The sequence below is a fragment of the Rissa tridactyla genome, chromosome 2, assembly GCF_028500815.1.
Source record: "Rissa tridactyla isolate bRisTri1 chromosome 2, bRisTri1.patW.cur.20221130, whole genome shotgun sequence".
In the NCBI taxonomy this organism is placed as follows: Eukaryota; Metazoa; Chordata; class Aves; order Charadriiformes; family Laridae; genus Rissa; species Rissa tridactyla.
In genome coordinates, this window is record NC_071467.1 from 72,925,365 (window position 1) to 72,939,963 (window position 14,599).

Here is a 14,599-nt window from a genome sequence, read left to right on the forward strand (position 1 = left end):
TAAGATTTTGCCCTTGATGAAATACAATGAGATATATCAAGTATTTTCAAGGAAGGACAAAAAATTATTGCCTAGGAAATTCTGAGCTAAGCACATTTCCAAGATTTTATAGTTGATTTAAGATGATAGAAGTGAAAAGAGAGGTCTGAATTTATTTTAAAAAATGGCAAGAAATAAAATGTTCTTTAATTTACCTTTTAATACTTAGAACAGTATACATGTGACGCAACTCTGTTTTATCCGTTTAAGTGGAAGAAGTAGGATGGAAATACATCCAGCCTTTAAAACCAAGTCAGAAAAAGGCCTACAAATGAGTGGGAAATGAACACGTCTAGACTTTTGTATGTTCTCTTTCCAACGTTAGAAAAGATCTGGCTACAAGATATTTCCAATATCCATTCAGAACAGCTCACACTGTCTATAAAGGAACTGTTGTCAAAACACTGATTAATTTACAAACCTGTCAGATTTGGCCTCTTGAGGTGGCGAGAGTGCTGTCCCATAACGAGAAGTGGGTGTTGCAGGGGCACTCACACCAGCGTAAGGTCGTGGAGAAGAGTAGGAGCTGCTGCCATAGCTATTGTATCTGAAGCAATGGGAGGGGAAGGAGGAGAAAGGGAGAGACAGAAAGAATCCATCAGTAAGCAGGCATGCAACAGAAAATCCTCTTGTTTAGGGGGTGGCAGTGATCCTATACTCCAGAACTTCTCAAACATCTACCTTCTAAAAATATTGCTCTAATCCCAGCTTCAAAATACGTTACCTACCATCTCATTTTAATATCAATCATGTCATGGGCATACTTGATTCAAATAGCGAGCTATTGGTATGGAAAATAATGACAGCTTAGAATAGTGCTCCCAAGTGACATCTCGGAGTGGGAATAATTAAATTACCGCTCACTTACTCAAATTTACTAGCTGGTTTGGGAGCTGATGACTAGTCATTAGAAAAGAGACCAAACCAGTCCAAGTCAGCAGTATTCATATCTAGTGAAATTAAGGAAAACAGCAGCACTCCCAAGACATCATCTGAACATGGACATCCATGATTTGCAAATGTTTGCATTATAAATGAAAAGCATCCACATTCTTTTGAATTAAAGCAGGCAGTATTTTCTTTCCTCTCCCCCAACATAAGTCATAACTTATGTGCCATTTATTACAATGTCTGTAAAAAATCATCACCATGGTTAAAAAGACATGTCTCCGGAAGCATGGCTTTAGGAATTTCTACCAGCCATTCCCTCCATTAAAAAAACCCCAAACCTGCTTGACTTCAATGTGAGCTTGCTGATCAAAGAGAAATTGTTTCCAGGACTCCTGGAACAGCCACCTCCCCAGAGTCCCTTGTATCAATGTTTTCATCCTGGCTCCTGTACTGAATAGAAGAGGCAGTTGTGTTGCTCTGTTGTACCTTTCAACCATTGTATTTAAACAGCATGCCAAGGAGAAATTCCCAATTTGGAAAAATGTTAACATTTCTGTTCACAGATGATACCATTTTCCCACGTGGGAAGCGTATGATGCTCTCTGTAGGTGAGGTATTCCACAAGGCCAACTCATCCAAAGGACAAAATTCAGTTCAGGAAAAAGGGCAACGTCATTTTTCTCCTTATAATTCATCAGATATAATATATCCTCCTTCACCGCATCTTTTCTTTGCTGCTTCTTCTCCCACACACATCAGCGCTCAGTAATTTCACTCAGCAATTTTGTTTGAAAAGGCGGGTTGGTTTCCTTCAGCTCCATTTAGCACACTCATCTAGTCACGCAAAATTTCATTCAGAGTTTCAAGCTTCATTCCTTAGGGTACAACGGCATTGCTGCCTGCCAAAGCCCATGTTAAAATCAGAATAGATTTCAGTTAGGGGTTTTTATAATGGAAGAGATCATGCTTTAGAGAACATGCCCCCTTTGGCAACAATTCCAGGTTTATGTTTTAGAAAACAGCCCACCACCACCATCTGTTTTTGAGACACCATGCTGAGTGCCCAGGAACAGGGGAATAATTTTGGGAAAAAAAATGCTAACATGCATGTTTCTGAGCTACAAAAGGAATTTTGCTGAATGGGAAATAATTGCCTTCCTGGCATTCCTGCCCTAGAAGAAAACTAACTAGAAACTGGAGATGGTGGCCCAGTGGAGGGCTGTGTAGCTGGGCAGTGGAGGGCTTCCCTGGCAGCACAGACCTGGCACGGGTCTTCTCTGCGGCACGCTCAGCTCAGAAAATGTTCTGCCTGTGCTGGTACTGAGTGAGCCATGAGAAAACTCTGTTGTTCTGAGAACAACTCAGAGTTTATTTGGTATGTTCCTGACACTAACAGAAGCCTCCATTTCCATTTCACTCAACTGAAAGGAGACCTTATCAACCGTTACATTTGTTTTTTTCTCCTCTGCCCCATGAAAAAGCTGACACAGCACATATCCTTTTTCAGACCAAGGAATTTCAATCAATCAGTAACTCTCATAAAAATGGAGAGAACACACCTTCTATGGACTCAGACCTACAAGTATTAACAAAATCAAAGTCAGAGATACTGGGCTGGACACGGCATCCCTATATATCAAATTTAGAGGGAGACAGAGATGCTGGAAGAGTAGCAAGGCAAAACCAGCACACCAGGGTAAGTCTGCATTCCTGTACACAATCCATTTTCCCTTCTAGTCTCATACACCACCGCAGATGCAATGGCCTTGTCCCAGAAGCCTTCACTCTGAAGAAATCCCAGACATTTACCTCTTTTATGAACACATTATTGCTCAAATTGTGCAAGCTTTGCCCTCCTTTTTCTCCAAATAAACCCAGCACAATCCTTCCCCACACCATACCTTGATCCTGTGTGGTTACTAGAAGCAGAAGGATGGTCAGAAGAAAAAAAAAAAATCACTGCAGAAATACTAAATATTGTAGAAACAGGAGGTACTTAGGAATCTACTCTCTAAAAGGTATAACTCTAACAGCAGCAGTAATGAGAAAGCAATAAATAAGTGTGAGAGGCCTAAGGGAAAATTGCACCTATGCAGGAAAATGTAAATTCAGAGGAATCCCAGCGTTCAAGCTGCAGGTAAGGAAAGACACTTGATCTAAGTCTCTTCTCAACAGCTACTTGGATTTACAGGCTTTTCAGCAAAACTAAAAACCAACAAAAACCACCCACCTATTAGAAGAGGAAGACTGAAAATTAAAAGGATCAAAGGAATCAAAATATTTGTTCACATGCAGCAATTCAGAAGGACTGCTGGAGAAAGGAAGAAATAAATAGGCTCACAATATATGTGCACATTTTCAGCACCTAGTTCAAACAACACTGATCACTGGGAGAGACGGCTAAAAATCATCAACTTCTTTTAAAGGTGATTCTCTAGCACTGTTTTCAGTGCTACCTACTGTCAACCTGTTTTACTTGAAAATCGATTGAGACAAAGCAATTTCTTTTGGGTTTTTTAAAATGGGTGGGAAGGGGAAATTAAAAATTAAAATTAAAAACTAAGAGAAATGCATGAGGAGGAACTTAACTGACCAGATGTTGTGGAGGGAAAACTGTCTGACTGCTATATTCTCTTTATAGGGTTTAATCTACTTCTCTTATTACAAGCACGAGTTGAAATTGCACATGACAGGGATATGCACTGTAATCTAATAGCAAATTCAGGATTTGTCCATTCAGTCTTTGAAGCCAGGATTTCGCCCCTGAATTCCAAGTGCTGATCTGATCTCCCTTGGTTTTATGGCCGAAGAGCTCCATTAATTTTCATGAAATCATGTCTGCAAATTACATTGTTGTTAATGAGAGCAAAATGGTGCTCTTATCTGTGATCTCCCAAATCACAGGTTATTCATCTACTGCTGTATAGAGGAAGCCAGGACACTTATTAACTATAGACCTTGAAGAGGAGTAAGATGAAATGAAGGCAACAAAGGCAAAGGGAGAATATTAATCAATTCAAAATACAGGCTTACAGGACTAAAACTAATCCAGTATGTTCTGGAAATAATACAACACAGAAAGTGCATCATTACCACTATAAAACTCTTGAAAGGTGTTATTCATTTATCTAAACATTGTCAGCTGTATAAAATCTACCTGTTTTCCCTCATCACCTCTGCTTCCTTTTCTTTCACAGATGCTGGAGACTCTTCAAAGTCGTAGGAGAAGAGGTGAAAAGGAGTATGTGGTACATAAGGTAATTTCTCCACCGTTGGAGATGCCTTTGGAGTAATGGATGATGATGAATTTTGGGAAGAGCTCAGCAAGGCTGCCGCAGGTGAAGATGGTGACGAAAGGACAGAGTTATGATGAGAGACAGATGAATCAGGCACAGAAGAGGAGCTGCTAGAAGAGCTTTTTGCTCTAGAGCAGGAGAGAGGCCTCTCAGCTGGAGAAATGGCACTGGAGACGGCTGAAGAATCAGAACACTGTGAAAGGTTTTCATTCACAGCCTCCCGAGCACACGGGACCCCACTGTAGGAGGAAAACATCATGAGAAAGGGAAGGGAAGGAGAGAAAAACAGGGAAAAGAGAGATCAATAGATCATACCACTTGGAGGAAAGAGAATAAAGTCTAGGAGAGTCGGACAAACGAAAACTTTGCAAATGCAGACAATCATTATCTTTTTTTTTTTTTTTTTTTTTTAAAGTAAGGAAACCCACATCTTTGTATCCCGGTGGGATTCTTCTGGGGGTTGCGAATACTGAGGAATGAAAGTGACTCCGCTTAAAGGAAAGCCCACAGGCTTCAGAACTAATTTTAATGAACCTTTTCACAACCATTTTCTGAACCATTTTCAAGTGTTTCAAGTTAGGTTGTAAGCACAAAGCAGTATCAAATTGTCGGATGACATGGTCCACAGATATAGATGCTTCAAGATACAATCTGCATGACTGCCTCTTGAAGGCCAGATATCTGATGATCATCCTCCCCGGTGTTCTGATATTTTTACTAAAAACACTCATCCACCAGAGATGAAAATAAAAAATACTCAATCAGCACTGTTCTGCCAAAATTAAGCTTGAGAATGATTTCAAAATTAATGCCTTACCAGACCATTTGTCTAGGTGTGAAGGCACTAATTTCTCTGAGTGTCAGCATCCCATGTTGGTTTCAGATACAGACTTTCAGAGTTGCACTGAGTGCAAGAGAAAACCCATCTGCTTTACTCTAGTGAAGGCAGGTGTTGGTGAGTGACAGAAGCAGCAAGGCAGGTGAAAAGCCATGGGATCTGCACTCTGGGGTATCTGTTTTCACTAGTATCTCCAGCATAAACACTGTGCATGGGCTTTGGGCTGGATCATTCAGCCCGTGGCTGATTTTCTTCTCCTGAGACGACCTCTGCAATCCACCTACAGGCATGCAAGGCATGGCCCTCATCTGAGGAGTGTGGGTTTGGCACAGAGTATGCAACAAAAATGTAATACGTGTTATATATGTTAGGATACCATGAAGTTAATCATCGGGTATATACCAGGTAATCGTTCTCACAGCAGAAGCACAATGGGCAATCTGGAAACCTTCATCTATTGCACCAGCTGGGCATGATGGCAGTCCCTGAAGCCAGGCTAGTCCTAGCCGTCCTGACAGCATCTAGCACAAACAGCCAGGGTACAGATCACTGCTGTAATGCTATTGTGACAGTGAAAGGGGGTATTGAGAAATGCCATGGGAATATCAATCAGTTATCTCAAAGTGACTATTATTTTAAAAGACCGATGACCTAAAAGCACATCATGCCCTGCACATGGCTCTTTCTTGTTTGGTTGTTGTTTTTTTTAACAGTATTTTAGTATATTCATGCGATTTACTAATAACTTGTGCCTTAGTTTTGACTTTCAAGAATTGGATTTGAGGAAATTATCACTTAATTTTGAAATTTCAGGCAGCCATTGGCAAGATTTGCAGACTGGAAGATATTAATAACAACAGTACAGTATTTTCTTTGGAATTTGCACATTAAACAGTTTCCTTTCTTCCTTCCGTGCTGTATAGCGTCTGCATGAATGTGGTTTATTTAAAAAAAAAAAATCCAATCTCATTTGCCGTGTTGCAAAGCCAAACAATTTAACCTAAATCAAATGGCTGTCTGGAAGAAAGAACATATTTTCTTTCTTCCCATTTATTAGGATAAAGTTGCCAGATGCCAAATCCATATATCCCCCAGAAATAAGTGGAAAATTTTACATGAGAATATTGTTTTGATAGGTGGTTTGTTTATATCCATATACACACAGAGGGGCAGGTATGTGTAAGATGGTATGTGTCTATCAATTTTGCCTCTAAGTAGTTCTTTCCTATTAAAACATGAACAAAATTGATAGAAAACATAGGCAGCATTCAAAAAATGTTGACCTTTTTCATAGTGACAGATATTGCTAATAAGGTTGTATCATGAAAATATGGATGAAGACCTAAGAAACCAAGGAACATCCTAACTCAGGGAAGCACTGCAACATTTCACCATTGCCTTGACTAAAAAGATAAACTTAAGCCATGCCTAGAAGTTATGCTTTATGCTAAATCTTTCAAGATTTGTGAGCGTCACTCATTTTCTACAAAGGCAGTGAGCGCAGACAGTTCTTAGTGCATTGAGCCTATATAATTAAATTGTTTCTGTTAACACACACATCCCGACAAAGCTAAGCTTTTAAATGCAAAAAGATTTCCTTGGGGGGTGGCTTTAACAGGTGATCTAGGAATGCGAGTGAAAAGGCAGATGCTGCTGCACACTGTGCTGGTGAGTTCATGCCAGAGGCTGAGGTTGAGGGACAATGCCAAATCCTGGTACCTGGCTTTGACCTGCCTACTGGTCTCTTCCTCCCCCTCATCCTCAGTATTGGGCTCTGTGACTGGCTGTTCTTCTTCTTCCTCTTCATACTCTTCATCCTCTCTGAGGTCAGACCAAGGAAAGAGGCATGCAGTGGAATGGAAAGAGAGAAGGTGGAAGAGAAAACAATGTGAGTCGCCAGAAAAAGAAATGCAATGAAGTTAGAAATGGAAGGAAAACACTGAGGGGAGGGGGAAGTTATGGCACTAGACAATCAGCCACCTAAACCTTCCCACTAAGTATGTGAGAGTGCAAGGGTAGCTACCAATACAAAAATTTTATACTCTCCCCTGTTTAGATTTTTTACTATTGATTTTTAAGACCCTGAAGACGCATTTTTTGTTTCCTCAAGCTTGGCTTTCCACTTGCTGCTGCCCTACCTGCAGAGGCATTAATGGAAAACATTCATGACAATACCGATGTTCAACTCGTTAGTCATTGAGCTGTGCCGGTTTGGCTTAAAGGACAGTACACACTGTGCTGGCACGGGACAGCTGGCACTGGACATCATGCTTTCTAAATTAACACAAATAAAACATTCCTGTTAAGCAGGCGATAGCTCAACTGGAAAACAGAACAGGGTGAACCATTAAGTTAGAAATAACAGAGAGACCAAATCAGTTCAGGACTATTTGCAAATAGCAATATTTAAGTTATTGGATGCCAGTACATGAATTTTTTCAGTAAAGAGTCATTAGTATGGTCAAAGCAGGCTTCGGTTCAGCAGTAATTCTGGCAGAGGAGGACTGTAAGTCACGCATAAAGCCTCCATAACCTACAAACCACATAAGTAAAAAAGAAAACTATACTAAACAAAACAAAAAAGGCTACATTGTCGGTCTCCTCTTGCTCTCATTTATGCCCTTCCTCCCCAAACACACAGACTTGTGGAAGATTTAGAAAATACTCTCTCTTTGGACTTCTTTCGCATTTGCAGTTGATCCAGTTCTCCACTTGATTTAATGATGAATACCATCAGGTTATGTTCCATGCAAAAAGTAAAACATACAAACAGTAATAAAGTTTGTAAGACGCTCATATTCCTTGTATTTTCCTAAAAGCTGGTTTTCTTTTCTCTAATTCTGAAGGGATGCTCTGTGCATTTTTTTCCATTTAGAATTAGTTTCCATGTCATAAGAACAATGAATATTTACAATGTGAGATCATGAACTCATCGAGTGCAACGCAAAGGGTCAATCCAAATTTTTTTTGCATTTGTATGGAGTTAGTTATAGAATAATCAGGAAATGGGCAGCACCTGGAACTTTTCCAATACTCTGGCAAACATCTATAAGGTAGACACTTTCAACCATTCCTAAAGGTATCATAGTGACATAACCATCTCAGTTGTCATCTCTCCATCTCCTTGTATTCTCCACAAACATATATATCCCCTATGGAGATACCTCTCAACTTCCACACACATGTATACATTGGTATACAACATTCCTCCTCCCCCTCCCCCCCCCCCCCCAAAAAAAAAAGAATCAGTTGGCCAGGAAGCACTCGTATCATCCCTTCTTACCAGCAAGCAGCTCAATACTAGCTTTGCCGTTATCTCCCGTGAAGGGCAAATGTCTACATCTGCCAGTCATACAGCAACCACATTTGGGAAATACCTCATGAAGCTCTGTGAAATCACAGTTCTTCTCTGATAGGAGTGCAACGCATCCTATAATGCTGATAGCACAGCTATTGCTAACACGAACAAGTACGGCCTTGTTATTACTATGTTTTAAGCTCCAGATTCATGACATCAAATTCCTTGCTCTCCTCGACTGTCTCGAAATGCGCAAAATCGTAACTGAAATACTCATTGGATACGGCAGATCTCATAAATTTGAAAGGGTTCTTTGAGAGTCTATTCGTTCACATGAGTGCATGGTAGCAAGGACAAGAGTTTACACAATACTGGTTGAACTGGGAACAACCGGAGTTATATTTGCACTGAATGGAAAGAGAAGGCGAGAAGAAAAAAGCATCCAGAACCGAGAGCGTTAGCTCATGGTTAAGGATCACTTCTTAGCACAGCATCATCAGGCCCCTAAACTATCATGTGCCAGGTGAGCAACACATCCTGCCTTTTCCTTGAGATCTCGTCACCTTGTGTTTTTACACCTTTGTCTTTACACCTTGTGTTAATAACCCTGAACCTACTGCTTAAAGCCATGATACCAAGTCTTTACCAGGAGTGAAAGCTGTTCCCTTCCCCACTATTCAGAGTTTTTGCAATCAGTATTTATCAGAATAGGATATTTAATTAGTACTCAGAGGCCTGAAACTACTTTTACCCTACAGCCTATTTCCCTAGGGCCACGCAGAGTTTGGAATTAAATAAGGACTTGTGATTCTAATTTTAGGCACACATTTCTGAAAATGCTGAGCTTCCGTGTAGAAAGTGTACATTTTTCAAGTGAACCATACATTAAATACTACAGGTGAGCAGTAATCAATTAAAATACAGTCGTCTGAACTTCTTCCTGCTCTGCAAAGCAGCATTCTAATCCATTATTGGGAAAACTGAATTCCCGTACAACGAGCTTAATTATAAATATGAAAACACCCTAAATTAAGCCCACATATAACAGCCTTCATAAAATTAAGATATATTACCATTTCCTCACAGAAAAATTACTGCACCTTACCTTGGAAGGACTAGTTGTCTGCAAAAAAAATCCTGAGAACCAAGCAGTTCTTAGAATTAACATAAAAATGTCCATATAAGCTCACGTTGATTTGAAAGGAAATGGAGCTGTGATATATCAATTTCCAGAGCCATCAATGACATATTTTCCATAAGCACTAGCATTTACTTAAAAACATGATTAAAAGAGAAATAGCTCTTTAGAATATATGTAAGATAGCTATGCTTAAAGGACCTTAGTTTTTTACATACATGCTTCTCTCAGGTAAGCTGTGCAATACATCCATGTGCTGAAGGCTAAGTTATAGAAAAGGGAATTAATTTCATCTGTAAGTCGGTTATTAGACCGAAACCCATTATCACATAAAGACCAGTTTGGGACCTGTAAGGTTTTGGGTTCAGCCTGTAGGTAAACACATTCCTGCCTACAACGAGAAAGAGAACTTAGACCAGGAGGTGATATGGCTTACATGGAGCTGAAGGGAATGTTTAGCCCCTGTCCCCTTTCATGACAGGTTGCGAACTATTAATGTCACATGAAGGAAATACTTCTGTCTGCTGTGATGTTTATCTGCAATTTCATTTTAGGAAGCAAAAAGTCAAGAGCCCGCTTCTCAGATATTACGACTTGCTGTACTCTAAAAGAGCAGATCAAGAGTAATGACCCCTTAATTTGTATATTATTTGAGAATACTGTATTTCAAAAGACCTATGTATATACAGCAACCCTGTGTGGCACACTTGTTTTTACAGTTTATAATCAGACATTAACACATCCCTAACGGGTACTGTTTCCAAGCTGAATATTTTGTTGGAAATCAACCTCTGATTGATTATTACACATATATCTGAACTGTGGATAATGAAAAAGAAAACTGAATTAACAGGGTGGGCTCTAAGAAGTGAGCATATGCAAATCGTACACACACTCCATCCGCTCAGAGCTCAGAGAGTACACCAAGAAGGTGTTACACACCCATTAGAGCAACTGGCTTGGTGGACTGGCATTCCCAAGGCTGCTGGTAGCCCACAGCACTGCCTGCTCCACAAGAGTGGATACCAGCCAGACGATTCTCCTATCAGGCCAAGGACTCTTTCCTCTAATCTCCTTGACTTACAGATCAAAAGCTTAGAAGAAGCTTTGATTGGAAAGGTCTCTTCCTCCGCTAAATTTAACTCTAGGAGGACAGCAGGTACATGGCAACTGGCTGGAAAGGCCAGAAGGAGGAGCTGACTCTGCCTGTGTCGGCTGTAGAGATGACCAGTGTTGTGTGTGGAGGTGGGCACGCTCCCCAACCTGGGAGAGCCATTCGGTCAAGGGAAATTTGCACAATGCAACTAAGGGCACGCTTAGGAGAGACGCTCAATGCTTGCAAGGTCCTCTTTCAGAAACTAAACTCACAGTTTCAGACCCCTGGACCATCCCCAGGAAGTCGATCAGATTCAGATCAGAGGAGAGGGGGAAGCTCACAAGCAGGAATCAAGTGCGCCTGCTTTCCACCCAAGCAATAGTGGCAGTTGTTTCTCAGTATTGTTTTAAAGAACAAATATTCTGTCCATGAAAACAGGTAGTACCTGCTACCTAAATCTTTCCCAAAAGGTAGAAAAGCAAAAATTCCACTTGACTATTTATTAAAACAGGAAAACACCAACTACAGACAGACGACATTCTTGTAAAGCTAAGAAAGTCAGACGGATGCTCCAACAGAACAGCGTATTTGTGCATTCATCTGGACCCTTCAGGGTTATGTGTTCATTTCTGCGTGCAATGGAGAAGGGATGATGTGGAAAAGTTCACTTCCCCGCCCACGTACACATGCAAATTTGGTGCCAATGCAATAGTAGAATTAAATTAAGAAAAATGATACATAGGGAGGTTTTCAATTAAACTAGGTTGCAGAACCTAGCATGCTTTTCAGTAGCACAGAGGAACTTATCCTGTTCGACATAAGGCAAATATTTATTCTGAGGCAGGGAGGAAGGGCTTCAGCTAATGCTGAAGGATCAGATACATTCAGCTAACCTTAAGGCTATTGCTGTGTTACTTCAGTTCCGTGATAACAGCACATTAGAAGTATTTAAACAAAAGCTTTATAGCAGTAACAACAAATTTCAAAACAATCACTGTGTTTATTTTCATCTTTAAAATGGATTATTTCTACAGGTTAACACTCCCACCAAACAAACAAACAAAACCCCCAAACCCCCACAATTCTCTATGAAGTGTATCATCAGTCACGGCAACTAACATGCATCTACTAGGGCACAGTTTCTGCTCAGTTGTTTCAACTAAAGTTTGATGTGAAAGTATTTATAGCCCCCTAAAATACGTGCATGTTTAAAAAGACTACAAAAGTGCACTTTATGGACAGAGAACCACAAGGGCATCAAAACAAAATCCAGGCAAAGGGTTTAGAACTAATGGAATAACCTTTCTCCTTTTAAAAGTAAATTGAAAAAAAAAACAACCACAAAACCCACAAAAAGAGTGCCAATCATACTAGTCCTGCTGATATTAAATAGCTACTCTAAGTTGCAGAGACACAAACACTAAGAAATACAGACTGAGGAAAGGAAATTATAATCAAGGGACTCATCTACAAGTTTAGCAGAAGGCAGGGGCAAAGTCTGTAGGACGCTAAGCATCATAACTGACACATACCTAACCTAGCCACAGCTACGTGACTTTGAAACGAAGGCACCACTCTGAAGACACTGACTCTCCACAAGAACTCAAAGCACCAAAAAAATGCTCTCCATCCTACTGGTCCCTAGAGCTGAACAGTTTGTGCAAGGTTATCTAGCTGCTGCCCTTTCTGGGCTCCCCCCTAAACTCTTCCCTTCATAGACTTTTGATGAATTCAGCCTGAAGAAACTCAGGCTTTCTTTGTTCTAGCTTGTAGCCCAGAAACACAAGTTTCTCACTCCCCTTGTGCCACCCCTGCCCCAAAGATACAGCTAATACAAAAATCAAAGGCTACGCTAAAGGAAAAAAAACAAACCAAACAAAACACACCACCAAAGTCAGAAAATAAGCATGAGCACAGAAACACATTCTGCTCTGCCAGGTATCAACGCAAATTTTTAAAGTGTAATATACGCTTTAAACCCTTTTAATTCAGGAAGAATTTGACCACTACTGTTCGAATACAGAACAATAGGAAAAAGGATGGTCTTGCCATCATTAGGCTACCAACGTTTTGGTGTAGAAGCTAATTAATGAGGTAACAGCACATTAAAATATCTCCCTTTTGGTATATGATTCCAATTTCTGTACAGCTCATTTAACCTTTACTAACGTCTTACTAAATATTTACTTTTTAATTTTGCAGGTTATTAGACAAGGCCCTAAGTGTACTTCTGAGTCTTTTGCGACCACCCACAGAATTATACAGAAATTCCCAAGAAATGCGAGCACTGGACTCCAGTGAAAAAAGGGGTCTTGGAGTTACAAAGCGACCCAGAGAAGGACTAGGCAATTGTAAAGCTGTTAGCCATTATTTCCACACTCTCTGAAAATCACCCTATGTGCAGTTAATTACCGACGAGGAATGTTCTCTCTCTCTTTCTCTTTATAATTAAGTCAAGTGCTTTTCAGTTTCCCTGCTTTAAATTACTTTCATTTAAACTTTCAGTGCCTTTCAGAAAAGCAGCTCCTGACTAGGACTACAGGCAACATTCAGTGAAGTAAGATCACCGTCAGCCATTCCACAGTATTATTCTAAATGAAATACTACAGTTGATCTCAAATTTTTCTTTCAAGGTTGTTCCCCACCCCCCTTCAAACCTCTGACCTGTTTTACCTCTTGCACAGCACTTGGAAAGCTGCGTCTCTGAACCCCTCACAGGTGAACAAATAGAAAATGAAAAATGTTCCATCAAGGAGAGATCTTTATAAGTCACAGTGGATGTATTTTCTTTCGCAATCGCTTGCCATTGTCCTCAATTTATGAGTGAAATTCCACTTTCATAGGTTAGACAGCACAATTCATTGCCAAATTCCTAAATCCTTGTGGAACAAATAAATGCCTTGGTACACTTCTGCTTATTTTTCCTTTCTTCTATCTTCGCTGCCAGAACAGATTCAACTAGTCTATTACGTGAAAGCCGAAAGTGGAATTAATTTAAATTCATCATTTATTACTCTGTGTAAAGATATGGTGATATAGTTTCCTCCTCCATTAAAAACAACACTAAGAAACCCACCTATTAACCCCCCTGCTCATTTCCATTCCACTGCTACATGTGATAGACCGCTGCAGTTGGTGCAATTAGGTGAAGATGAAAATACATGAAAAGATACAGGTAACAACTTTCTTGTGAAGCCTCAAAAGTTCACCTTCTGCACAGAAGGGAAATAATTACAAAGGTCAAAAAGCAAATTATCCTCGTATTTCTGTCCTAAATAAAGCAAACTGTTCAGAAAAAAAGTTGAGGAAATGACAAATAATGTAAAGTAAGTGTGTTCTCTGTAACTTCATATTATGCTGTCCTTTATCTCCAGGTTACTGTTATTTTCTTCTATCTTCTAAAATATTATCAGTAACAACTTTTCACACCTAAATAATACCTAGGTAATGCCTCCACGCTTTTTTTCATTGCTGCAGTTGGTTTCTATAGGACACATCAAAGCAGAGCAAGTCTTAAGATACTGGCAAGGCTGTGCAAAGACTTCAAGAATCCCGACTCTCTGATCACTGAACAGCACTGCTGTTTTTACATCTGTATGTGCAGAAGAGGCAAAGAAACAGAATCATGATGTGGAGAGACTTTAGGAGCAATGAATACTGAAACACATAAAGAAAGAGAGAAGAAACAGTGTTTTCAGAGCTTGGAACTGCATACTGGTTGACACCTGGAGGTCACAGTTACTGTCCCTTACTTCAAAGGGAGGGATCTGGAAATGGCATCCTGCCAAACTGCTGTCTTTCTTTCCTCCCATCGCGTCATACGTGTAAAAAACTTTCCTGGCCTCAGAGGATCGTGTTTACAAATACTGGGAACACGCTGTGGAGGTGAATCCTCTAAGGCACGTATAGGCCAGTGCATAAGACACTACCACGGGCCTCTGGAGAAATGTGTTCAAATCCTGGTTTGGCATTACATTTCCTCAGGTAATTCACCAAAGCTAAA

General features: G+C 40.2%; 1 protein-coding gene across 14 annotated transcripts in view; it reads right to left on the minus strand.

Moving 5' to 3' along the window:
* Window positions 1–14,599, minus strand: part of FHOD3 (formin homology 2 domain containing 3) — a 403,988-nt gene that overhangs the window by 96,589 nt on the left and 292,800 nt on the right. For 7 of the 14 annotated variants that reach the window (XM_054190225.1, XM_054190215.1, XM_054190213.1 and 4 more), the window contains 3 exons: window positions 6,784–6,885; window positions 4,088–4,465; window positions 461–586 (listed from right to left, as the gene is read on the minus strand). The exons of 2 other annotated variants lie outside the window; for them this stretch is intronic. In XM_054190225.1, the coding sequence (XP_054046200.1) occupies window positions 461–586; window positions 4,088–4,465; window positions 6,784–6,885 (606 nt within the window). Of the gene's footprint in view, window positions 1–460; window positions 587–3,160; window positions 3,239–4,087; window positions 4,466–6,783; window positions 6,886–14,599 lie in introns of all 14 variants that reach the window. 5 more of the 14 variants (XM_054190222.1, XM_054190220.1, XM_054190218.1 and 2 more) reach the window with 2 other exon arrangements.